The 26,088-nt window shown below is 48.9% G+C and overlaps 1 protein-coding gene across 3 annotated transcripts in view; it reads right to left on the minus strand.

Moving 5' to 3' along the window:
• rarga (retinoic acid receptor gamma a) overlaps positions 1-26,088 on the minus strand; it is a 39,127-nt gene that overhangs the window by 3,450 nt on the left and 9,589 nt on the right. For 2 of the 3 annotated variants that reach the window (XM_037477926.2, XM_062565023.1), the window contains 5 exons: positions 23,946-24,308; positions 2,207-2,355; positions 1,755-1,896; positions 513-676; positions 18-194 (listed from right to left, as the gene is read on the minus strand). In XM_037477926.2, the coding sequence (XP_037333823.1) occupies positions 18-194; positions 513-676; positions 1,755-1,896; positions 2,207-2,355; positions 23,946-24,114 (801 nt within the window). In that variant the 5' untranslated portion in view covers positions 24,115-24,308. Of the gene's footprint in view, positions 1-17; positions 195-512; positions 677-1,754; positions 1,897-2,206; positions 2,356-14,226; positions 14,820-23,945; positions 24,309-26,088 lie in introns of those variants that run through there. The other variant, XM_037477927.2, reaches the window with a different exon arrangement.

Raw genomic sequence — 26,088 nt, forward strand, 5'->3', positions numbered from 1 at the left:
AGGCAACGGCTCCTCACCAGTATGTCCAGACAGGCCGACTTCAGCAGGGTGATCTGGTCAGCGATGGTGAGGGTGGTGAAACCGGGCAGCCGTTTGGCAAATTCCACAATCTTGATGATGCATTTGGTGGACAGCTCACTGAACTTGTCCCACAAACCCAGATCCAGCTGGACCCGGGTGTCTGAGCTGGAGTTCTGAACACGCAGGGACCAGTATTTCGTTACAGAGGGGGTATGCAGCCAGCATGTCCGAGCACATTTACATTTTACATCAATCGGGGCGGAAAAGAAAAATCTATTGACATGTTGCATCAATCATTCAGAGGCCACACAGATGGCTTAATGGGGAACTGAATGACTAAAACCGCCACTATGACGGGGAAGCTACGGTGAATTTATGTCTTTGCATGCAATCAGTGACGGAATATATGAAAGTGTCGTTACCACACATCACAGTAGGAGTGAGCAGTGTTGTAGGTCTAGTGAGTGTGTGTGTGTGTGGTTGTCACTTACGGTGGTGTATTTGCCCAATTGGCCAAGTGACGGGAAGGTTTCTTTGTGAGCTTTGCTGACTTTATTGACCAACTCCTCGAGTTCTCCACTTAGCTCATAGCTCTCTGGAAGCACTAACTCCTCCTTCACATCCTTCTTCTTCTTGTTTCTGTCGTTGCGCACCGCTTTTTTTTGAAAGAAAAACAAGATGAAACATCAGCTATGTTCCTCTTCTTTATCTGCAACGTAAAAACATCCCCAGCTCTCATAATCTTTCACAACGGGCAAGGCCATGGGGCTCACCAGTGGAAAAGAACTGTGCTGCAACGGAGGTTTGCTCTTAACAGTATTAACATATTTCCTTTAGCACGGGACGGACACTGGCTATCTTTTTCTTATCACCCGCTCTCTTCCTTGTCCATCTCTCTATCCACTTGACCGGTGCACATAAACCAGTCCTGCACTCTCTCTCTCTCTCTCTCTCTCTCCTCCTGCCCCCTCCCCGACTTTCCTTCCTCTCAGGATATCCAGTAATAGCAGAGGCACAATGTGATCCCGGTCTTAACACACATCCCACACAAACATTACACCCACATACATGTCCCATGGGCTCTGTAAAGGGCAAGAAGCTGCCACTTACACACACACACACACACACGCACACACAAGGCAAGGTCAGGCCGAACAGATCGCAACTGTGCGCTTGATTTCGGCACACTAGATGAATTCTGACGCGTGATTAGCTGTGTCAAAACTGGAACTCTAGTTTTCTGACGTGTTATGAATGAAAGCAGTGTCTGTGCTGGCCAGAAGGGCGAGGTTGTGTTGTGAAACAGGAAGGCAGAAATAATTTCGTAAAGGGATTAGTCATATGATTGGTACAGTGCCCAGCCTCGCCCCGATCACCACCCCAGTCAGGCTCATCATCTGCTTCTGCCTCTCCGCTGCATAGTTTCCCAGAGTCGTTTAATCAACATCATTTACAGATCAATGCCTTCGCACTGTGTGAATCAGGTCAAGCCATTCCTTTTGTGGTAAAATGATCCCATCTGAGCCAAGTAGAATTTAAAAATCGACTTCTTGCTGATGTCTCGAAACTGCTCGCTGTATCATGTTGTGTGTTGATCTACGAGTGAAAAACACCCTGCCTCCTTGTGTGTGTGTGTGTGTGTGTGTTTCTGTGGATATTCACATGTGAGTGAATAACCATGTTTTGGAAGGCGGTATCTCCATCTCTTGGGACTCCGGTGCAGTGGGACTCACCTTCCTTGGACATGCCGACCTCAAAGCACTTCTGCAGCCGGCAGTACTGGCAGCGGTTGCGTGTGACCTTGTTGATCTGACAGTTCTTGTCTCTGTGGCAGGTGTACACCATGTTCTTCTGGATACTCCGTCGGAAGAAACCCTGGTGCACCAGGAAGCGAGAGACAAAGGCGTAAGATAGAGAACGATTGTGTGTTGCAGTCAAGTAATCAAATGTAGAATGTGTTTTTCAACTTCTCTTTCACGAGAGATCTCTGCTTTTCCTCTTTTTCTACATCTCATTGTTATTCCCTGTTATTCCCACTACGATCTCACACTATGGATGTAGCTACAGACTGCCTACGAAGCCCCTTTCTTCCAAGCTCACATGTTTTGCAACTCAGGATTTTTCTATATATGTAAATAAATCAACACAAAGCTGAGGTTAAAAGGTCCTGGCACGTTCTTCTCACCTTGCAGCCCTCACAGGAGCTGACCCCGTAGTGGTACCCCGAAGACTTGTCCTGGCACACAAAGCAGGGCTTGTAGACACGAGGTGGGGGAGGTGGAGACGGAGAACTGGGTACCATCTCCTCTGAGCTGGTGCTCTGGGTCTCCACCGCTATGGGGAAGAAGAAAAAAAAAAAAGGTCTGTCACATATCCCTGTCCTACGGCAAGTCAGAAATGTCAAATGTGCACTTGTCGTTGAATGTAGCTGAAAGAGAGTGATTTCAACCGCATTCGAAACATGATACGACAGCTGACAGCGTTTGCTTTTTCGTTCGAATTTGTGTTGCCAGCAAGGGATCAGTAGCGATCACATTCGGCCTAGAGGTGGATTGAGATACATTACCACGTAATGCTGCTTATCTCGACTTTCTTGATCGATAAGATAAGCGAGAAAGAGAGAATTACTACAGAGCAACTTTCTGTATCCAGGCACCAATTACCCCACAAAGGGCAGTATTTAGGCGCATGTTTGAGGAGCAGAGAAACAGATCGCCTGACAGGCACATGAAGCCATTGCCTGACAGCAATGACAAAAGTATTTTTTACTGCAGTAAGAAAGAGCGTCGTTGATTGACAGCTTGTCTGATAAGGCCAGTTAACAGAGTGAGCCGTTGCAGCCAAGAGTCAAGAGTCGGCTCTTCCTCATTCCGCGGACTAGAGTAGACAAATGTCAAACACACGCGTGTACAAAGCTCTCTTTTCACCTTTTATACTGGAACACAACTGTTACAGTGTCAGTGCAACCGTGAGTCACATGTTTGCTGTGGTAATATTCACTGTGATCTATTCCAAAAAGGGAAAAACATACAGGCTCCTTTGGGTGCTTAATTCTTCCACACTTTCCCTGAGAAACATAAGTCGTGGCACGCACACACACACACACACACACACACACACACACACACGGGACCAGACCCTCGTCACACATGCTAACCTGCACAAGCTCACTGGCACACATGTTGCTCGGGGACAGTATGGAATCCATACGCTGCGCACTTTAACATCCACTTACCCGGCAACACCTCTTTCAACTTTCACCCTTAGTTACCCTCAAACCTCAACCCCCCAAAACTGCATCCCACCAGCCCCTGACACACAAACCCTATTTTTCTCTTGTTTCCTGGCCCTAAATTCCTCAGTGCAGCCCTGCCAGGTTTTAATAGAGGCCTAGGCTCGTAAGGCAGCCTATAAAGGCGGTCCCATGGCTGGACTGGAGGCCCCAGCCCGGCTGGCCTACACTTTATTGGGACTCGGTCACCTTGGGCAGCTATTCACACCACCAGCTGTAGCTCCCAACCCGTAAAAAAAAAGCCAATCATAAAATAAAAAACAGGGAGGCTCTAAAAATTCTAACTTTTACTGCCCCCCACCTCCCTCCCTCACCTTCAATGAAAAGCTCAGAGGGTTCGCCTCAACTTAACCTACAGCCCCCCCCCCCCCCCCCCCCCCTCCCCATCCCCTCTGACACCCAAGGCTGAAGCAAGAACCACCAGCTTGGATTTTTACAAGAGAGGGGAGACTTCAAAAAGAAGAAAAGAGGGAATAGAAAGAGGAATTTGATAATAAAAAAAAACAACAAAAAAACAGAAAGGGGCAGAGGGGGTTGGGGGGCACACAGTTGCTCCTGAGGGCAAGTCTTGTTCAAGACCAAACTGACCAATTACTACCCCTGCTGTCACATCTGCTAAGTCTGCCCAGCTACTACCTCATTAATGATAGTAACAGAAAACCTTTTTTTTCCCCGCTTTGCTGTCTGCTGCCCAAACATCTGTTTTTCATATGCATTTTTATATTTCACTATTCATATTCCACATAGGCATTCATCCTTTGAAAGCTTTACTTTGCTGGAGGCAAACATGTTTTCCATTAGTTTAACCAGCAGTACCACAGCCAAATGTGCAAATCAATCTAAAACCTGAAGTTTACACCCGCTAAAATGTTTCTACAGCAGTTTTCATATCTCCTTGGCCAGAATATAACAAAGGAGCGGGGTCAGAGGGAGAGCAGAAACCCTCTGAACGTGCCATGAACCTCCATGTTTATGCAATAATAACAGCAGCAAATGAGGCTCCAGACCGAGTGCTGACAACCCCCTTTGGAAAAGAACAAACCACGTGTGGCGTCAAGTAACGGACATTGACTGACACCGTCGAAATGGAGGAAGAAAGCGGGCCAAAGGGAGAAAGGCCATCCCGGAGAAAACTCCGGGACGGCGGGACAGCGACGAGGGAGAGAAACTACATCAGGCTCCATCAACACGTTGGGCCAGGGGCCCGGGCAGAGAACATGACTCCTGAACCCGCCTCCCAGAATCAGCCCGCTCCATCCAAATCCCCTGCACCACTTAACCCAGGGCGCCACAGCGAGAGAGCCCCTTCAGGCAGCCCCTTCACCCCCCCTCCCTCCCCCCCCAGTCTCCTCAACTCAGCTCATCACTGTTTAGAAAACAAAGCCCTGTGAAATGAGAGGCCCTCCTTATCAGCGCTCCGAGGCCTGGGGCACCATTTGCATGACAATCCGCCGGCCCGAGGGCTGCAAGTTGATGACGGACGGATGAGATGAGATGACCGGGATAGGTGGGTGGCTGCTGTTGTTGTTGGGGGGGGGGGGAGGACAAGCGGATAAGAGAGGCGGGAAGGAGGGATAGTGGAGTTACCAGTAGCCTCTGTCCGTTTCCTGCTAAGTATCAGTTTACCCCCCTTAATCCCTTCTCTCAATACTCTCTGTGCACAAGTGGCCCAGCTGCACTGACCAGGCGTAATCCCCCACCCCCCCCCCCCGGTCAAATACACACGGATACGATTCAATAGCTACAAAACACAAACGCACTCAGGAGGATAATGTTCACTGGCTACCAACGGGGGAAAACACACAACAACAATCCGGGCCTCCCCTGCATTACATTAAAGTGCTCCAGCATGAGTGGGATGCGCAGTACATCATTCTCAACAACCTCATTAGATGTAAAATGTAACTGCGCACGACAGAAATAGCTGTTTCGCTAAAGGTGACTTTAACTGGGTCAATTGCATTAAATTCTAGGTCAGGTCGACTGGGCCATTTCACATCCCTTTAGATTCAACAGATACAATGGGAGAGAAAAAAGAGATGTTAAAAAAAGAAGAAAAAAAAGGAGACTTTCTGGTAACGCTGAAGCTGCCTGTTGTTCACTGCGACTACGCAGTTCGGGATTGTGTGTCGCAACACACTGCTTTTAACTGCATATGACATTCTGGCAAGGTTACAAGTATTCTTTCACAATAGACTTGCAGATTTTGTCTACGTGACTCGTTGGTGCGATCGAGTCCGCAGCGAGAATCGGGTCTCGGGCATGTGACACACACACACACACACACATGCAGGGGGCTTCCCCGGGGACGGTGCCAATGCATCGAAGCACCCGAGTGAGTGGCACGGACAGATTTCTGCGTTTGGGTTGCGTGCGCCAGCTGCCCGCTCTCTCTCTCTGCAGCCTGTTTTTGATTGGCAAATGCAGGACTGCAGGACTGTGTAACCGTGCGCTATACTGAGCTCTGCTGTTTGTTGGGTTTGTGTGTATGTGCCAGCTCATTGCGTGCATGCTTTTTTTTTTGTCTCTCTGCCTGTGCAAGCACTGGCATGTTGTGTGGCCTATGTGGGGCCATCTCTACCTTCATTAAACAGCCTGTACAGTTTGCGTGTTCTCGTCAAATGCGCCGGGGCAGTAAAAGAGTGTGTGAGACTTGAAGGCAGCGTGTGAGACACACAGTGGGGCTCACTGGGAACAGGAGGGGTGGGCACTGGGCAGACAGCAGTGGCAGAAGGGGAGCAGATTGAGAGAGGATGGTGAACAGTGGGCTGCGAGACTAGCTGGCACACTAGGAGGGGCCTTTTTTGTGTGGGGGGGGGGGGGTGACCAGATGAAGAACTGGGCTTCGTTGAAAAGAGGAAAAGAAAGTACCACACCCTCGTCAGTAGTGCCAGCGAGTTTCACTCTCTCTCTCTCTTTCTCTCTCTGCCCACGTCTTCCTGTCATCTCTCTGAGGCTTCTGTGACGAGGTTCCAAACAGCAAACTCGTTTCCTTCCTCTCGACGGTCTTTCCGGAGGATCTCCGTCACTATTTTTCGAGCCACTTCTCTGTGCCCTTGGCCTGCTACACCTTTGTGCACGTGCCCCCTGGTTCCCGCAGGTCGAATGCCGCTGCCGATCCGCTTTGTTCAAGCACCGTTGCACACAGTTGACTCACCTGAAGGCTTTGAAGTGGGAGGTCTATCAAGTCTCTATTGTGTCGAGTTACACTGAGAAAGAAGTGGTTCATACGGTGGGGAGGTTGAACGCTGGAAGGAATGTGTGTGTGTGTGTGTGTGTGTGTGTGTGTTGAGCAAGGAGGGAGGGAGGGGGGTGCTTTCATTAAAAGGTCCTGAGCAGTAGCAACACCTTTCAACAGCTGTCAGAATGCTCATTACCTGGACACACACTCATATTCACTCACACGCCTGCAAAGAGGCCCCCGCTAAGGTGTCCTTTAAGACAAGGTCTACGATAAGACTGGGCTGTGGACCAGGAGATTGCTCAGGTTTGGATGGTTGAAAACACATAAAGCTGGCTAGGAGTAGTGACACACACACACACACACCTCAATGAATTCACACCCTTTCGTCAGCCACAGCAGAAACAGAGACAGACGCATGTTGAAAACCACATGATGCGTACGATCTGAGACCGGTAGGATTTCATCAAATTGTGTATGTTTGGCATATGTTCATAGCTGCTTTTTTAAATGTTTTTTTGAGATGGACAAAATATGACATGTAGCAAAGACCTTTCCCCAAAACACACACACACACACACACACACACACACACACACACACACACTTCATTATCCATAGCTTGTCCGAAGAAAGTGTGCAAGCAGTGCAGAGCAGGAAAGGCAGCAGGTGGGATAAACCTGTATCCTCTCAAAACACCCTTTCTTCTTTACAGCACCTCATAAAAGGGCCGTTTGATATTTTCTCGATGGAGTCGGCCAAGCCAACATTTGGCAGCAGTCACCCCCCCCCCCTGCAGCCCCCTTTCCTGCACCACGCAATCCTGTCAAGAAACACACAAGTTGGCTCTAAACGGAAAGAAAACTTGCCCACCAAGCTGCCTGTCCCCAGCCAACCCCCCCCCCCCCCCTTACCCCCGTGAGGAAGGAGGTATTAGACGGAAACCAAAGTTCGTTGAAAGGATTCCTGTCGGTGGCCTTTTAGGGACAAGTGCAGATCTGTGGAAGCCAATCTGCCCCTCTCATCCCCGTGGTGAGCTCAAGCTGACTCTTCGTCTGCCCATCCAGAAGACGGAGGGGAACACGCCCCCCCCCCCCCCCCCTCGGGCGAACTGCCGACTGAACCCAAACCTGGCAACCTGGACCAATCGGGACGGGCAGGCGAGGAAGCTGACAGCGAGCGCAGGGCGGCAGACAGGCGAGGTGAGGAGGGAAGACGGGGAGAAAGACGTGGGGGAGGCAAATCCCTGACGCCCTTTGATCCTCAGGTCGTCTCTCGTCCTCCCAGACTTCCTCTCGCCATCCGCAGCCCCGGCTCTCACCTGTCTGTCGCTGGCAGAGTCCACCAGAGCTCGTTCAATAGCTATTGCTTCCTCCCCACAACAATAGAAACCTACAAAAAGTAGAAGTAGTCCGGCCCTGGCTGCGGCCTGGCTGTGTCTGAGGAAGTGAGGGGAAAGGAGGATAACGTAAACAACAACAGTAGTATTCACTCCGGCGCATCGGGGGAGCACCGCAGACCGAAGGAAGCAAGCAAAGGCAAACCTCTTTTGTCGAAAAAAAAAAAAGGAAACAAGCACACCCACACGTCCCACTTCATTCCCAACTCAACGTGTGAATGTACGTGCCAAATCACCACAATGACACAATTTCTTCTTGCTTTTCATCAATCAGATACAGATTTCCTCCTTCTTTTCACATGGGGGGGTGGGGGTGGGGGTGGGGGGAGGGGGACTTTTAAATGCAGCGCTACAAATGAGTCAAATGCAAAACCTGAAAGTTTCATGTGGTTGTCTGATGAGTTTCAGGTGAGACTTTAGAAAAGGATGCCAGACTGGCACAAAGTCCCCGTGAAGTGGCGCCGACACTTTTGAGTCACACCAGGCGTAGGCGTTGCCCTGAGAAACTTCTGCTCTGAGTGGTTCAGAGGAGCAGTGATGCGCAGCGGGCGCTTTTCTACTTTTGCCTGGCAACAGATCGGCGTCCCGGGTGCCCATCTCTGCGTCTGGAAGGAGCCCGTCATGGCACGAAAACAGAAATTCAGATTGCAGGCTGCAGTGATTCATTTCCCTCTCTGTCTGTCTCTCTCTCTCTCTGTGTGTGTGTGTTGGAAGTTCCATGTGACATTAATATGAGGCAACGCACGCCGTTTTGACATTTGGACTAAAAACCGCTTCAGAGTCGTACGTCACTGAGCCAACGAGCGATGGCCACGGAGTCGCTTCCCCCGAAGTTTTACCCCGAGCGAGGCGCGAATCACTTCACGCAGCGCCTCTCTGCTTTGATGGAGGGCTTCCTGTCTGTCTCTCCTTCTGTCTGGCGTGTTTTCTCTCTCCGTGCTTTCGGACAAAGGAGGGCTCAAGCAAGCAGAGCAGGAGCCGATGAATCCAGGCTCTCATTGAATCACGGGACTGTACCCTGCTAGTTTGAAGCCACTGAAGAGCAAGTGACTTTTTTTTCTCCGTGTCCTGTGTGCTTCATGCGTGTTAGCAGCGATATATATATATATATATATATATATATATATATATATATATCGCTGCTATATATATATATACGTATACACACACACACAGTTCAGTAATTGTTGATCTTCCCTCACATGGAGGAACGCGTCGCTGCGAATCCAACGGACTGGGACGAAGAGCAGTTTTTGGACGTTACATTTGAAATGACTACATCCAAAGTCCGACTAAAGCAGAAAACAGAAGCGCTTTGTCAGCTTCAATAGCTGACTTGCTGTATGTAAAGTCTCCTGCCTTGTCCTGATTTCTGCCAATGACCCAGATTCATGGGCACTTGAATCCCAGAGACACACATGCACACATTGACACATCTGTTCACTTCCGGTTTTCACACAGGATAAATAAACTCCCAAACTGAAGGCTAAGCCCACAATTACCGACATGTGGACTTACACACCCGCTCCCCCTCAGATATCACACGGGCAACATTTACACACAAACAAATCCACTAGTGCAAGATTATACAAATGAACTCATGCACCATTTCCAGACAAGAGGCCATGACAGTTGCACAGACACACATTGGCAAAATATGAATAATGTCCACAGTGAACACAACACCAGCAGGCCTCCTCCGCCTCGGCCAACTTCTCTTCCATCACTCTCCACCCCTGAGCCCAGATTATAACTGTACGCCCCCCCCCCCTCCCTGCCAAACACCGTCGGCTGCGTAAACACAACCTCTCAACAGCACACACACACACACACACACACGCGGAGGGTTTCTAGTGAGCCCTCCGCTCCTCATAACAGTGAGCCCCTAGCAACGCTGGAGCCAAGCTGTCAGTCAATAACACAATGGTAACAGAACTGCTATCTTCGCACACATGGCTCCGTGCTGGCTCACGCACACTGCTGTATGTGCTGTATACGCTGTGAAATAAACCCTCACTGGGGTGCACGCATGAGTGGAACGAGAGTGCACGAAAAGGCCACGCTGCGCACACACACACACACACACACACACACACACACTCCCTGCCAGTTGCCAACGCCCGTGTACACGGGAAAACGCGCCTGGCAGCCCGGCGAGCTGTTTTCAGTCAACAGCGCCAACATGGCTGCAGACACGGGTGTCCGGGTGGGCAGCTAACTGTTGTGAAAGAACTTACGAAAGTTCAGATGATATATATATATATCTATGATGATAGAAGGAGGGGGGGGCAAACTGTTGGCCCAGTTGCCTCATAACAGCCGGAACGAGATTCCTCAGAATGTTTCTTTCGAAACAGTTTTTAGAAGAAAAAAAAAAGAAAAAAAGACTCAGGACGGACAGAACGTCCGTTGTGACAGATTGAGCCGTCGCGCTGTGGACGGAGGGGTGTGAGCGACGCTGCCGAGGGGCTATAAACTGCCATTAGAGCGGAGCCGGATTCCAACACTGGCCTGTGGAATCCAGCCTGGCACATTGTCTGTCTCTGGGTTTGACGCAGCAGTCTGGGTGCCCAACGCCAGCCAAGCAGGCACCTAAACACCACATGCATTGACGTGTAGGAGTTCACACACAGACGCTACACAGGCAGGCAAGGCTGGACGGGCTCATATTCATGCAGAAGCAACAAAAAAAAAAAAAAACACACGAAATGGGGGCTTGTGGAAAATAACAAAGCAACTGCAGGGATTGTAACTGTTTATTTATAGGCACCACTGCCTATTAATGGCCTTGGCTGAGACACAGTGTCCTTATCCTGGAAGTGGCTTCCTGCTATGAAAATGGAGTATGATACAGTAGAGATACAACTATTATGATGTTGGAATGAGTTTAAATTGTTTTTCATATTGTAGTTTCAGACTACTATGCCAGTGCAGTGTGAAAACCTGAAAAAGATCTCTTGATTGAGTGTGAGTAGGAAATAGATTTAGCGTACACATACGAAACAAAACTGAGCCAAGGAACATAGAAACGCACGTGCACACAAATAGTTCCTCTCAAGTGTCAAGTTCTTTGTCCCTTTCTTGTTGAACTCGTTTCCTAACTCAAACAACTCATTTAGTTACATGGTTATAATTGTTTGTCACCGACAAGTGAAGGCGTTGTATCAGTCGTATCAATTCTGACTCGGTGACCTTGGGACCAGCTGACCACTCGAGCCTTTTAACTTCAGCACATTCATTTGACATTATCTTGAAAGGATCAGGAAGGTTTATGTATATGTAACAGCATAGACACGTCCTCATTAGAACAGCAACCATGCACTCTGTCTCCCTCCTTCTCTGTCATACACACACACACACAAGACACCCCCTTACCCAGGACACCACTATCTATTCCCAGTCCTGCCCCCTCAGGCATTCTAATCTTTTAATTGAATCTTTTGTAATTATAATGAAATAACTGCGGACTTCCATCAAGGAGAAAATGATCGGGGGCCAGAATGTGCCAGCGGTCACAGGAAGCTCTTATTTCTCTGCCATTGCTGCGGAGATATACCCTCCTTTCAATTAGTTCCTCAATTCACATTTGAACAGCACATTAAGGTAAAACAAAGGGGGGGACGGTTGAATGATTGCACACAAGGTGATTGGATCTGTCTACCTATCTATTACTGCCATGTCCCTCTCTTGAATGTATCACTTGGAAGCATCACAATTAATACCTTAACTTTAAAAAAAAAAAAAAAAACATCTGCGAGTGTGTTTTGGTGAGAAAAGCACGCTTCCCCTTCTTCTGACCCTGGAGAACTGCTAAGCGTAATTGCCTCATTCTTCTAAGCAAATTAACATTGACGGAGAGGGAATCAGTCTGCGTAGCATCTCTGAAATGGCTTCCCTGGCAGTTGACTAATTCAGTTCTCATTGACGTACGACTAAATCAGTGTCCATTATGCTTACGCGCAAGGCAGCTCAGATGTAGTACCGGGCACTGTGGTATAAAGGCACTTAAGAGCATTACACCAGCCAAGCTGGTTTGAAAGGGTCCCCTTTTGAGACGGCGGACAAGGCCGCCACACACACGGTGCAGATGTTGCATTGGCCGGGCCCGTAGCCTCTCGCTAACCTCTGACATTGAGGGGTCCCACAGTTGAAGAAAGAAAAAAAAAAAAAACTGACCACACACTTCTAAGTCCTCTAACTGTCCCGGGCTAATGGCCAACGGCGATGACACTTCCCCAAATCCCCCGCTGGACATTTAGTGGCGGGACAATGGGACACGTTCATTCTGTGGGAGATTTAGGATGGGCAACTTTTTTTTTTTCCTTTTTGCCTTTTCCACAGATTATCAAAATAAATGCCGACCATTTTGTAGGATTTCTACCGGCTGAAACCTGACAAGCGCAGTAGTAAATAACAGCGTTGGACCAGCGTAATAGATTATTAGCGAGTATCGTGCCAGGTCCAGGTGTCTCTCGTGACAAACCCGGTGGATATCTTGGAGAGGAAAGTGTGTGTGTGTGTGTGTGTGTGTGTGCTCGTGCGTGGCATAGACAGACAGGTCGCTCTGTTGTGCAGCTGGGCTTGGCTTAATGAGATATCAGACTCAAACATCAATTCATCAGCCTCATTGATGAGGACAATGAGGGGCAACTGCTTCAGCAAAGAGAGGCACTATGGCTCCTCGTGTGGGGATAGGGCCGCCTTGTTTACGAAGGCTTTTGGGCACAGAGGGCTTGAAACAGTACACCACTCCAGCATCCGCTTTGCTGCGCTCTGCCAGACTCAAGCTTCTTTGCCCTCGGGGCAGCTTCTCTGGACTCTGTTTTTTTTTTTTTATCTCTTTGATTATCTCTTTGAGGCGAAAAAGTCCAAAATGTACTTCTGGAATCCGGGAGGCCTAATTTTCAAGACGTGTATGCACGTGTGTGTGAATGTGCTAAAATGGAGAGGCCGAAGAAGTCTGATTGATTAAATAAACAAATCTCATCTTGTTATCATCAGGGTTCCCCTAGCTAAGCAGAGCAAGCTGGGCTGGCTGGAGTCCCCCCCCCCCCTCTGCCCCCCCGCCCCCTGGCCTCGGCCTTCCTGACAGAGCATCTGTCTTCATTAAAGCTCAGCCAGTGTGCATGACAGCCACTGAAAAACTCGTGTCTTCACGATTAATGAAGACTGATGAGCGATCCCCCCCCCTCACTCCCTAAGAGGCAGTCAGAAGGAACAAAAAGAGGATGAACAAACAGAAGGAAAATTATAAATAATAAAAAAATCCAAACCAATATCAAAATGATCTCCAAAAACAAGAGCACAGTTGAGCCGTTTATCCCAAGGCTCTCTCTCTTTTCTCGTATTCTTTTTTTGTTTGTTTTCCCACTGTCATATCTGGCTTGTCTCCCTCCACACTTCTCCCACCATACTATGCGCGCGCACACACACACACACACACACACACACACACACACACACACACACACACACACACACACACACACACACACACACACACACACACACACACACACACACACACACACACACACACACACACACTCCTTTTTCACTCTCACAGCAGTAGCGCCCCCCTGGAAGTGTATGTAAATGGACCCCAGTTTTGTCTTTACAGAGACAGGCCCGTTGTTAGGAGTCACAGTCTTGACTGAAGTTGGAGGTGGAAGAGAGGAGACAAATGAGCGTCTGACAGAGAAAAAGAGCAAGCCGGCCGGAATATCTTGTGCGTGTATTCTACATTTGTAATTCATCCATTAAATAATTCATCTTCTTATTAATTCATAGCAGCGGAGGAATATCATTATCCAGCTTGTATCCAGAAGCGTAAACAAACCTCTGACTTATGAGGACTGCAGCAGGTTACACAAAACTTTTAACATCTGTAATATTAAACAGGTCATTTGTCAAAGCCCCCAACAAGCGAGAATGCATTGACCTCTTTCTTTCATCTGTGCATACTTTAGTTTTTAGTGTACACCTGGCAAGGTCAAACCTCAGGTGGATACACATTGTCACTGAAACTTGACTCCACGAGCTCAAGTACACACACACACACACACTGTGCATATATCATATCATGGCACAGACTTTCTTTCAGGGGGGGGCAGGAGAGGAGAAGAGAGGAGACTGATTGTCCCTGTCTTTTCCTGTGCTGCTCTGTAGCCCCTAACAGAAGCCCCCACGGTCGAGCCCTGAGGGGTAAGCAAGCCAGCAATGGGGAGAGAGAGAGAGAGAGAGAGAGAGAGAGAGAGAGAGAGAGAGAGAGAGAGAGAAACAAACAAACATGGTTGTGTCATTCAAGAGAATCTCAAACAGGATGCCACTTACACTGAACGCTGGCACTGCCCGTCCAGGCGAAGGGGTCGAGCCCCGCAAAGAAGGGGCTCGCCTTGCGCAGCATGCACGCGCCCCGGCCGGTGACATCATAGAGCTGACGGGGGCCCATTCCCAGAGCCTCCATGCAGTCGAACATGGCACCGGGAACCCTAACCCCACCCCAACCCCCGCCCCACGTCCCCTCCGCCCTCAGCAAGAATCCCTCCGAGCCCCCCGGGAGTCCCGGCCCGCGTCCTGCCCCGCTTCCACCGCGCACGTCACGCCGAGGCGGTGACGACAACAAACGGCAGCGACGCGCTCCACGGATCCGCCGCCTGCGCTGCGCTCTCGCTGTCACTCTCCTTCTCTTCCTGCCGATGCTGGAGCTTTTCCCCCCTCTTTCCCTCTCAGCTGGAATGCAGCTCTGGTTCCTGCCTGGCTGAGCGTGACTCTGACTGACTCTCTCTCTCTCTCTCTCTCGCTCTCTTCTCCCCCCCCCCCTCTTGCCCTTGGGTGAGCTGCTCTCTGTCTGCTGTAACGGACCTAAATAACAGCCTCTCGCAGCTCTGGCTGAGCACCAGACACGGCGGAGCGAACCAACTGCTGCGGCATGACGCTCTGAGAGGGGGTGGAGAGAGCGAGAGAGAGAGAGGGAGGGAGGGAGAGAGAGAGAGGGTGGGGGGGGGGGGGGGGGAGAGGGGGCCGGCCAGCAAAGGCTGCATGCACTCGAAGACGAACTCATCTGGTGAGGAGACAAAACTCTACTCCCATTCTTCTATTGCTTTTGTTTTTAATATTTCATCCTAGAACGCAAACAACCGCCCCGCCCCCCCCCCCTCCCTCCCTCCACCTCTCTCCCCTCGTGGTCCCATTCAGAACGGGTCCCAGTTTGTTCCATCGCACCTCCCCCAATTCCCCTGCAGTGAATATGACCCCCCTCCCTCCTCTGAGCCCCCCGTCTCTAATCATAACCATATTAAAGTCCAGCCACTGGCTGGGTTAGTGTGTGTGTGTGTGTGTGTGAGAAAGAGAGCCAGGAAGAACATTGTGCTGTGGTTGAACCCAGAAACCAGATGCCAGGGTAAACCCCTCCCTCCCTGTCCGTTTTTTTGGCAGATCTTTGGTCTCTCCCTACCGAAGGGCTTTATGAGGTGATGAATGAGGGCTGCCTCGCTCAATCCCTCCAGTGCACTCACCCAGACAAATACCCCCAATGTACAAACACGCCGTGTGCTCGACACACTTCTCCCCGGTTCTCTTGACCCTTTTTTGGGGGGGCGGGGGGGGGGGTGATTTATCTCCCGTGCAAGGATGCAGATGTGAATTTTTGATATTCCACTCACGAAGGTGCCGGGTAGCCACAAAACCCTGCCTCTCACATGTAGGTTTCCTCAAAACCAGGGCGGTTGTGTGTATTGACAAAATAATTCAATTTGAAAACGTAGCGGTGGCCTCACTGTGACAGTAAATCACAGGGAAATCAATAGGGGGTCAATAAAAAAAAACTGCGGTCCTGACTGCTCATCAGCAGATGGATGGACTCCGGCTAAAGCAAACAGCTGGATACAAGATATATGATAATAGAATGACTTTAGTCTGTGTGTTCCACACTCCCCACATTCACCCCCCCCCCCCCCCACCCCTCATCCCCCTGTCAGGCCAATACAAGTGGTACAGCCCAGCAGGCAAAAAAAGACAACATTTCCTGTCAATCTGTGCTGCTGGCTAAACTCTCCATAAACACACAGCTCCCTCCCTCCCTCCCCCCGTCTGTCTCACACTCTTTTTCCTGTTTGAAGGAAGAAATCCTGCTTTCACGTTTCGGGGCTATTTTGAATGATTTTGATTAAAATGTTTATTGACCTTAAAAGATTTTTCCTTGGGTTAAAGTCCCCTTGTTTATTTTGTTAAGCTGGTTCACTAAAGCAGTCGTCCACACACACACACACACACACACACCGGCGTGGACTCACTCACACACTTAACGGCTCTTTTGTTGCATCAAACGGTGAACAAGATCAGTAGTTTTTATGTGTTTCTTCATACACTTGTCGGGTCATAAAGGGGAAGCTTTACGGCAAGAAAAGAGAGAGGCTGGACGACAAATTGTTATCCATCAAGTATGCTCCTGCTGACAGTGCGTTGTTAAAAAAAGTCTTTTTTTTTCTACCTTTCACAGAAAAAGAAAAAAAGTTCAGATCTGGATGGATTTCAGATTGAATCATCACGAGCCACGAGTCATTTTTATGATCCACAGGCATTCTTCTCACACTCGTCTTTCGTCTGTTTCCTGTGGGTTTTTTTTTTTTCTTCTTTTCTCTTTTCTCGTTGCTAGTTTGCAGACAGCATCCTGGAAACTAAAAACCGGCCAATCCCCTGTTGGTCAAATGTTCTTTGTTACACTGGCGTTGTTTGCTAGGGGAAGCACAATCCATTTATAATATCATACGCTCACACTTGAAACTTTTGTTTTGTGTTGGAGTTCTGTGGTCCGATTCCACTGGCTCTGACATTTCATCTCCTTCTCTGCGCTCGAGACCCGAACTCAGACCGCTGACCCGCTTCTCCGCCTGTTGGCAACCAAAGCGCCTGGGGGTTAAGAGCCTTCCAAGCACCTCGGAGGGCTTTGCGCGAAGTGAGTTTAGACATCTAATCTACACATTCTCCATACTGCTGCTGACCCGGGCCAGTGCCTAACCCCCCGCCCCCCTCTCCCTTCCTTCCCCAACCAGAGAGGTTGAACTCTAAAAGAAACCCCCACTGGGCCACTAACTTTCCCCCCAAACTTATCCTGCCCGCCCTCCTCTCTCTCTCTCTGTCCCTCACTCTCTGGCTCTCAAGTCTCTCCATCTCCATCGCTCTGCTCATACGCTCCGTTTCTGCAAATACTCTCCCCCCATTTCATCGAGCTCCCTCTGGCCGCTTTTTCCTAACGGCACCATTTGTTTTAGTTGACAATGATCCCTGCGTTTTGGAAATGTTTCATTTTCCGTGGCTGCCAACTCCCGGTTTATTTTTGTTAAGGCCGCTGAGTTCAATTACATTCAATTGCACGATTAGACCCGATTGAAAATGTGTAATGTTTCTTTTGTGATACGGTGCCTCATCCCTTCACCGGTACATCAGACAAGAAGTCGGCTGGTGCCAGACTGCTTAGAAGGTCCACGTGGGCCAGAGACCCAGCAGAATCAGGCTTTACTGTCTGACACGCTGATGCCGATTGCAGATAAGACGCATACAGCGCATTGTTGCCACTTCCTCCGTAAACAGTCATTTGCGTTGCAGCCAAGGAGTCAACAGCGCAGTGGCGTGTGAGGCAATAAAGGGGACTCGTTTTGAAAGGCCTATATGTGCAGCGTGGGGATTTTGAAAGGAATGCAGAGCTTTTTTTTTTTTTTCATCATCCGCCGATGGGAACATGTGTGCAGTGTGTGGACGTGCTGAAACAGATTGCCGGTGATGACAGAGACACTGAACACCAGTTCAGAGCGCCCTCCCCACCCCCCCCTGCAGCCAGATTCAGGTTACTCAGAACACAGGCGTACCCACATGCAAATGAACGGAACCTATTTGAAGGACGCTACAAAAACAAGGTGCATGCATCCAAAGTGCCTTTTGCATCCTCGGTGAAGAAAGTAGCAGTCGGCAACCCTGAAGTTCCTTCCGATCACGTCCGTCAACTGCTCCGCAAGCGTACACATGTTCAGCTCTGACGTGTAATCTTAAACACTGATCTACTTCACTCTCTCACAACCTGTCTCTGGGAGATGTGTCGTATCGTACTCAAATTGAATGTCGTTTACTTTTATTCAAAATAAAAGTGTAAATGTCACAGCAAAAAGAAAATTGCCCATAAATAAGGGGACCTTAAATAAGCAATTTAAATGAGCACTTCATGTGTGAAATTGAGTAGGAGGGCGCGCTCCAATTCGAACACATACCGCTCAATCAATACCCAATCAGTCCCGTAAACCTACTTTCTGCCCGAGCATGATCCTCACAACAACTATGGGAGAGAGGCCATTTCTCAGCGGCGGCCATGTTGGCGTCTGTTCACATGCCGGTCCCAGCGAGAGGCCCTACACAGCTACTTCTCGGAGCACTATCATTCTTGGCCGTCTTTCAGCAAAGTCTTTGCCGCTATCTGTCTCTCTCTCTCCCTCTATCTGCACTGTCATGACATTTCACCACCCGTGTTTTGTGGGGGGGAAAAAAAGGAAAGAAATAAAGATCTTCTAGTTCCAACGGTCTTGTCTTGTTCTCACAGGGCCGCCCCATGTCTCTATGCCCTCCCACGCCCTCTGAAGGCCCATCCCTCCATTCTCGCCATTGCGCGCCATGCATCCTGCACGTGCCCACGAAGGCCCATCCGAAAAACAGGCCTCTCCCATTTTTTAATAGAAGCCTCTTTATCTTCATCTGTCATTGTGTCAGAGCTGCAGTAAACTCTGTGGCCTCTGCGTCGCCGGCTGACTTTCCACACACAGGCATGCGGGCACAAGCACACATGCGCACACGTAATACACAAGACACATGCAAAGTTTCAGAAAGTTTCCAGCATTTAGGGGCAAATTGGCCCCGACATGCACACAGGGATAACAAGAGGAAATCCAAGGTGAAAGCCGAGAAGAAAGGGAGAAAAGAGGGGAGAGAAAAGATTGAGGGAATTCGAGTGCATAAGCCAATGGGCTTTGGGTGGATATCATTGGAGGAGGAGATATTCCACTCATTCTCACTATTAAAAAAAACAACTCTTTGCAGCTTTAAATCGACAGGGGAAAAACTAAGCGGTCCTTTCTGACTCTTTCCCCCCCCCGTCCGCAATGGTTGAAAACTAAAAAAAAGAGCAATGCGAGGGGAATTGATATCCCAAAAAGAAGACGGGTGCCTTTGAGAGCTGTCACCTTGAGGCTGGCGGTTACCATGGGAGATAAAAACTAGGGCTATTTATTAAAGCTCCAATCCCTCTTTATGGATCAAGGACACGGCCGAAGAGCGCACCACGCACCAGCACACACCAGCATCGCCGCTGGGCTGTGTCCATCACGGTCACAGCATCAGAGATGCCAGCGAGCAGATGGCTCTTTAATGGAACCTTCTATTCGGATTAAGTTTGAACTGTTTATAGTGAACGCAGCTAAAAGCTGTTAACATTGAGACGGTAAAATAACCAGGTGCTTCATGTTTTTACAATTTATGTAGTCCATGTTTTTACACTTTACTTTTATACTGAAATGATCCAGACTGTCCTGACTGTCAAAACATTGGCTTTTGATCATTCAAAGTCAGAGCTCAGAGGTGATATTATTCATATCTTTGAAAATACACCTGATACATTACAGATGCTTTTCACACCTCTAACAGTGATAACATGGGAGGCTGCTATGATTCTGAAACACATGTCTCTCATTCTCTCAAGTTTTTCTGACATTCTTTGCTACCTCATTCATAATGTTTTGACCTCAGGCGTGGGCCATTTTTCTTCGACCCATCAATAGATCCGATCCGGGCTCAGTAAATGACGCAGAGGTGGACAGAGGTCAGAGATGATCGGCTCTGCTGTCAAGAGGAAACAGAACATTTAACCTGGAGGTGTCGTTTTAAAAGAAAGTTGACATCACACTTAATAATAAAGAGAAAAGTACATTTTCTGTGGCTCGAGGAAAGCTTGTGCCTGAGAGCGGCAGAACGGCTGAACTCATCACTTTCATTTCCATACAGCTAGGTTTCTTTTTCACGTCTCTCCCACCCTTCTAAGTATACAACAGGCGGCCCATAGACCTGCACTTTGTGCAATATCAAAAAATCCACAGTGGGGCACGCACCCACCTACAGCACCTCCTTCAGGGCTAGAGCTGAAATCCAACACTTCAACAAAGCGGGACATTTGGTTTTATTCCGATGGTTTCCGCATAGCGGAGACGGCTTCACTCGGACAGCCGACGTGTCCCTCTCCTCCATTTAAAGGTTCCCTCTCATAGCACATTTCCACCAAAATAGCTCCTTTACACAACTTCCCCGAGCTCTCTAAGACAACATGAACTTCTTGTGTGCGTGTCTGTGTGTGTGTGTGTTTGTGTGTGTGTGTAAGAACGCAATGAGTGTTTTTTAATAATGTCACTCTGCATGAGCATACACAGTCCGTCTAACTTCATGCAAGGATTTTGTGCGCAAGTAGTTGTTACTTTTTTGTACTTGATGAGGATTTTGTGATTTATCATTAAAAAATACATCTCTTGTATTCAATTTGCAGGTATTCGTACAATTTCTGGCCAGTTACGATAAACTGAAGTTGCCTGTATTTCTGAAAAAAACAATTATGGGACTATTATTTTCTAAAATTATACTTTTTCACACAGTAGTTTCCATGATACTTGTTTTCCCCAGATAATTTATGAGATTTATGATATATATTTGACAAATGTTTTGATGTTTTACACACACGTTCCCTGTGGTTTTCGTATAGGGGCCCAAGCTCTGTCGTCCATGTGGGAGTATCAGATCACGTCATCACTCGCCTGTGCTCTGATTGGGTAACATTTGGGTAAACTGATCACCTAAACGATGAATGGGCTTGTTGTCTATGTGTTGCTTAATCGGCTAGTTTTCTCTCAGGAAACTATTGGGAGCTATTTTGTCTTTTCTACAGTGTTTGATTCTTGTCTAAGTGCAAATCCCTTTCCAACACACACTTTTGAAAACGAGTTGTTCACTTAGTCTCCACTGTTGGCCCAACGGAGCAGACTCAGGCAGCTTTTACACAAGTTTCAACCCACTACTCATTCCTTTCTATTAATACAATGCTTTTAATTTCATCCCACTGCGTGCTGCTGAAAAAGATCACGGCTGAGCCTCTCGTGAGACGCGCTAAACTTAAAGCTGCAAAGTCACGGGTCTGAACTGAAAGTCCGAGCCAAGAAAAGGACCGCAGATTTTGGTCCGAGCCCCGTGGGCCAAAGGAAATGATCTACTAGCTTTTCAAAATATCCCCGTGGCCTGCTTTGGGGCCAGGGCTCCGGCCCAGATTGGTGAAAGCTTACAGAGGTGTTTCAGGGCTCAGTGGCGATGTTATCACATAGTAAGTGGCCTTAATGGGCTTCCAACTGTTTGTTTGAAGGGCTCCCATAATGGCAGGGATCAACTGATAGTGGCCTCCGCTGCACACTGCACAGAGAGTCGTCAGGCCCTCCCATGGATGAACAAACGCAAATATAAAGATGTGGGTGGCAAGGAAGGGAGTCTTGCAGCACACCCAAAGTCAGTGCAACTCATTCACACATGACTGGAAGTGAAGAATTACAATCCTGTGAGTCCACTTCCTCTTTGAGTGCGTGGAGAATAAAGAAAAGCCTGCTATCTCTACATGTGCAAACACAGCCAACTCGCCCGCTCTCCTGTCTCTTCTCACCCCTGCGCAAAACAGGTATTTCCAAAGACACCCTGGTGCCAAAAACACAGCGCTACCGTGGGAGGTGCTCCGACCTGTCAGCACAGCGTCCACGCCCCAACAGTGGCAGGTTTCACCCAGGTTAAAGCTACCTTTCGGACAACAATTAGGCGCGCAGCTCTGGAGCCGGGCAAGAATGCAGCGCTATTAGCGCGCGGAGAAGCGTCCATGGAGCCGCTGCCTTTATGTGGAAGGTATTTTTTTTTTTTTCTCCATCTGGCCTATAGACAGCCTTGACAACAATGAGCAGGCCTGTTTAGCCAACTCCTGAAGAAGAAGGAGAAGGAGAAGAAAAACAGGGCCTGGGGAATGTCCCAACTAAGGCCCTTTGTCTGCTGACGGCTGTCAGTAAAGTGACTTGTTGCATTCCTTATGAGGGGATGCACCAAAAGGTCGTTTTCAAAGCCCAGACTAACAGCTGATGATTTTCCAACCAGTGGCTGAAACCGAATCCGATACTCTGAAGTATTATTGAATGATTTTCAAGTCAAACAAGGTGTATGTCCAGCGCCAAAACCAGCGGCAATTTGTCGATCCGCATACATAAACCCATGTCTGCGCTAATTGCCACAGTCCTGATTTATTCTCTGACCCCCCCAGCCTTGTTCAAGCTGTGACACAGAGCTTTAACAGAATAATTGGAGCCCTAAATCCTTTTGAATGATACCAATGCCACGGTGGATGTGTCGGTACAAGCATTCATGTAGGAGGGCCCCAGTGCAAGTTTTTGTGCTTTGATACTTGTTTTACCTCCTGCGAGTGTAAAAAAAGAAAAAAGAAAAGAAAAGAAGTGGGATTTCACCATGCATCGGGGGTATGTTTCTAGTTTTTAGATGAAAGAAGGGCTTTGTCGTGTGTGAGAGACAGAGAGAGACGGAGGGAAGAAAGAGACGGAAGGGGAGAGAGAGAGAGAAAGAGAGAGGGGGGGGGGCGGGGAAAGAGAGAAAAGAGTATCTCTGGTGGTGTGTTTGCGTGTGTGCATCCGTGTGTTTTGCAAGCAGGGCGTGTTCTTAGATTCCACCACACTGGGACATTACCCCCAGGTGCTCTCTCTCTCTCTCTCCCTCTCGCTTGCTTTGCTTCTGTGAAAATACCTTGAGGATTAGGTGAGCTGCAGCGGCGCATAGGGCGAGGAGGTGGGGGGGGCGCTAGTAGTGATTGACGGGTGAAAGGCTGGAGAGGTGCTCAGGCATGCTGTGGTAGAGGAGAGAGGGGGGACTGCACACACAGGCAGGGGAGGGGGGGGGGGGGGTTCAGGCTCTGCACTCAGCTGTTGGCACCCACACCCATTATAGCACCCGCGCCACCTATCGCCCACCGACCACCTGCCGCCCTTTTTAGCGCTGCACCCGGATACGGTTTCAAATAACTGCCGCTTACCTTTAACTTCACGTCCAAACATCAACTAAACTGCTCCTTCTTATCTCTCTCTTGGCCTTCGTTTTTTTTTTCTCACTCTGACAGCCCCAAATGAGGCAGCAGTGGTGTCATCCGACCCGTGATCCTGACGCTGATATGACAATACCATTTGAAATTAGGTGATTAAAGCAACGGCAGTTGTACGTCGGCAGTGTGTGTGTCATCCGGATAGTTTTTCCATTGCAGATCAACCCTCTTGATTGGCAACAATCTCCTCTTTGTGCTCAGTGCTGCACATCATTCTATTTGCTGCTTCACTCGTACAACAGCGCCCCCCGTGGTCATGTCTGGAACTCTGAGTCTGACACTAATGTAGCACGCTGTTGTGATACCTCATACTGACTTTCTTTCTACAAAACGGTGTGCAGGATTCTTGAATTTGCTTATTTTGCAATATGTGTTGCTTCTCAGAACACTCGTCACCTCACATTGAAAGAATTTTGTTTTGTCTCAAACTGCAGACTTGTGGGGGTTGTTTGCCTTCCAAAGGCTCAACGAGAAGGAAAGACACACACACACACACACCACACACACACACACCACACACACAGTTTGTGGTCATCTACAAGCATCTAAAGGGAAACCACAGGAGCAGAGCAATTAATGAGTGGGCTTCCTGCTTCATGTTCTTTTTGGGGGTTTCTTTCTCATACCACTCGTTTGGTATCGCAAAGCCACCTTAAAGATTCCATTTCCGCAAAAATTGAACATAATGAAGTGCAATTGAAATAGCCTCTTTCCAGTTTTGGGCCAAATTGTATAATGTACCTAAAATGAACGTATGGATGACATATGTAGCTGAAATGGAAAATGCTAAGTGAGAGAAAGGAAATACACAACACACACAGGAAAGAAAATAACTTACAGAGAGCGGCCATCTCTTTGGGAAGGTCAGCACCAAATCTCCCAAACAGGCTGCTGTTGGCCAGCAGGTCGAAGGGGGAGTGGCTTCTCATGGAGTTGAAGGCGAAGGGATAGACAGCAGGTGGGAAGCCGGTCATGTGACCCACCTGCTGTTCCCTGTTGGTAGCCATGGCGACGGAGCACACCCCGGGTCCGCAGCAGGCCGCTGGGTGAAGTTGTCAGGCGCTCGGAACACCTGGAAGTCCTCAAAAAAGTGGAAATCCGTGTCCTTCTGAAGACTCTTGGGATGTGGGGAATGGACGCGTGACGATGAAGCGCCTGGTGTCAGTGGCTGCCCTTTCGATGGGTCACACGGTTCACCTTTCTGAGGAAGAGAAGACAGAGACATTTGTTATTTTCTTTCCCGATAAATTCACCACATAATACTCAAGGAGAATTGTTTGTGATTGACTTTCACACAAAGATACAATGAGTGGCTTGTGTTTGCGTCCCCTCTGGATTCCACAAACACAATTCACCTCACATCAACTCTGAGGCTATGATCCATGTGCGCTCTGGGATGGAGAAGAGTTGATCCACGGCTCTAATGCAACCAGGATGTGAAAACGTCAGACCAGCAGGTAGGAGAGAATGGGAAGTAGAGAGGAAGTCAGGAAGGACGGCAGGAACCAGAGCAGATACAGACGTGAGAGAAAACGAATGAGTGAGCAGTCAAAGGAAAAGCCAGAAAAACTGGAACCAGGCAAGGGGAAAAGAAAATAAGAAAGACGTTTCGGAAAAAGTTATAACAGGGAAGAGCGGGAGGGAGGGAGGGTAAAAAAAAGAGAGAGAGAAAAAGAGAGAGCGCTCTTGTTCTTGCAGTTTTGAAGAGCTTCCAGACTTCTACAGTGATTCCAGGCTATGCCATATGATTTAAATCACCAGAACTCTACTATAAAGAGCTCCTCTGTTCCTGCTGCCAGCCTAGCACAGCAGCCTGCCTCACTGCCTCTTTCCCCCAGGACCAGAGGCCCAGACACGGGGTCCAGAGCATGAAGAAGGGAGAGGGGGGTGGGTGGGGGGGGTCGACGGGGGTAGAGGGTAGGGAAAATGAGATCCTCTGATTGCTAACTGCTGCTGCCACATCCAACTATCTTCTCTTGAGCTCAGGCTCCCCGACCCACAGAGCCGTTTTGGCCCCGGCCTCCTGTCGCTTTGACCCCCCCCCCCCACACACGGACACGTGTGGACAAGGCTGCAGGCGATGCCCAGCGTCGGTGCTTAGTACGGGACGAGGACGGAGTTCCCAGCAAAGCCTCCCATTTTCCTTTCTCATGCTTTCGCTTCGCCTTTCGCTTCCCTAGCGTGATTTCGTGAGTGGGTGGTGTGATCCGCTTGTTTTTTCAAATGTGGCTTTGAAAAAGAGCAGAGCCAAGGAATTTGGGAACTGCTCTGGCTTGTGAATCCGGGAGAGAAGGCAGGAAAAAAAAAAATCTTGGTAATGAATTCGGTTATAAACAAAGAAATGAGTTTGGGGGGTTGGGGGGGGGGTTTGGAGAGATCTAAGGCTGAACTGGCAAACTGCTGAACTGAGCCCGAACATGCACAGAGAAACAGTGACGGGGTCCGGGCACTGGGGGGCACTAAGAGGTGGCGCGGGGCCCAGGAAGAACGCACAAATACACACACACACACTCACTCACATGTGTGAAACACATACACAAGCAATCAAGTTCTGAAATAATAAAAAAAAAAAACTAGCCACACACACACACACACACACACACACACACACACACACACACCTCTCACCCCTTGCCTTTTCCAGGGCTCAGGCTCCCTCCCTGCCTCTCTCTTTCTCTCTCTCTCTCTGGCTCTTTCTCTTTCAACAGAGCCAGTTAATTACACCCTACTGCTGCAGGCAGCTTCAAACCACCACTAATTTAGAGTTCCATTACAGTAAACTGTTCCACATGTGCATCCAGGGCCCAGGCAGGCTCGGGTGGCCACGTTTCAGGAAGGAGCAGACGCCGACAGGCACCCACCCCCATCCTGCCAGCACAGCCGCTCTGCCATCTTTCCTTCCCTCGCTCTCTGCATTTCTTTCTTTTACTTATTCATTCTATCCCTCGTCTCAACTACTTGTTTTTCCTGACCCAGTCCAC

The sequence above is a fragment of the Pungitius pungitius genome, chromosome 1, assembly GCF_949316345.1.
Source record: "Pungitius pungitius chromosome 1, fPunPun2.1, whole genome shotgun sequence".
Taxonomy (NCBI): domain Eukaryota; kingdom Metazoa; phylum Chordata; class Actinopteri; order Perciformes; family Gasterosteidae; genus Pungitius; species Pungitius pungitius.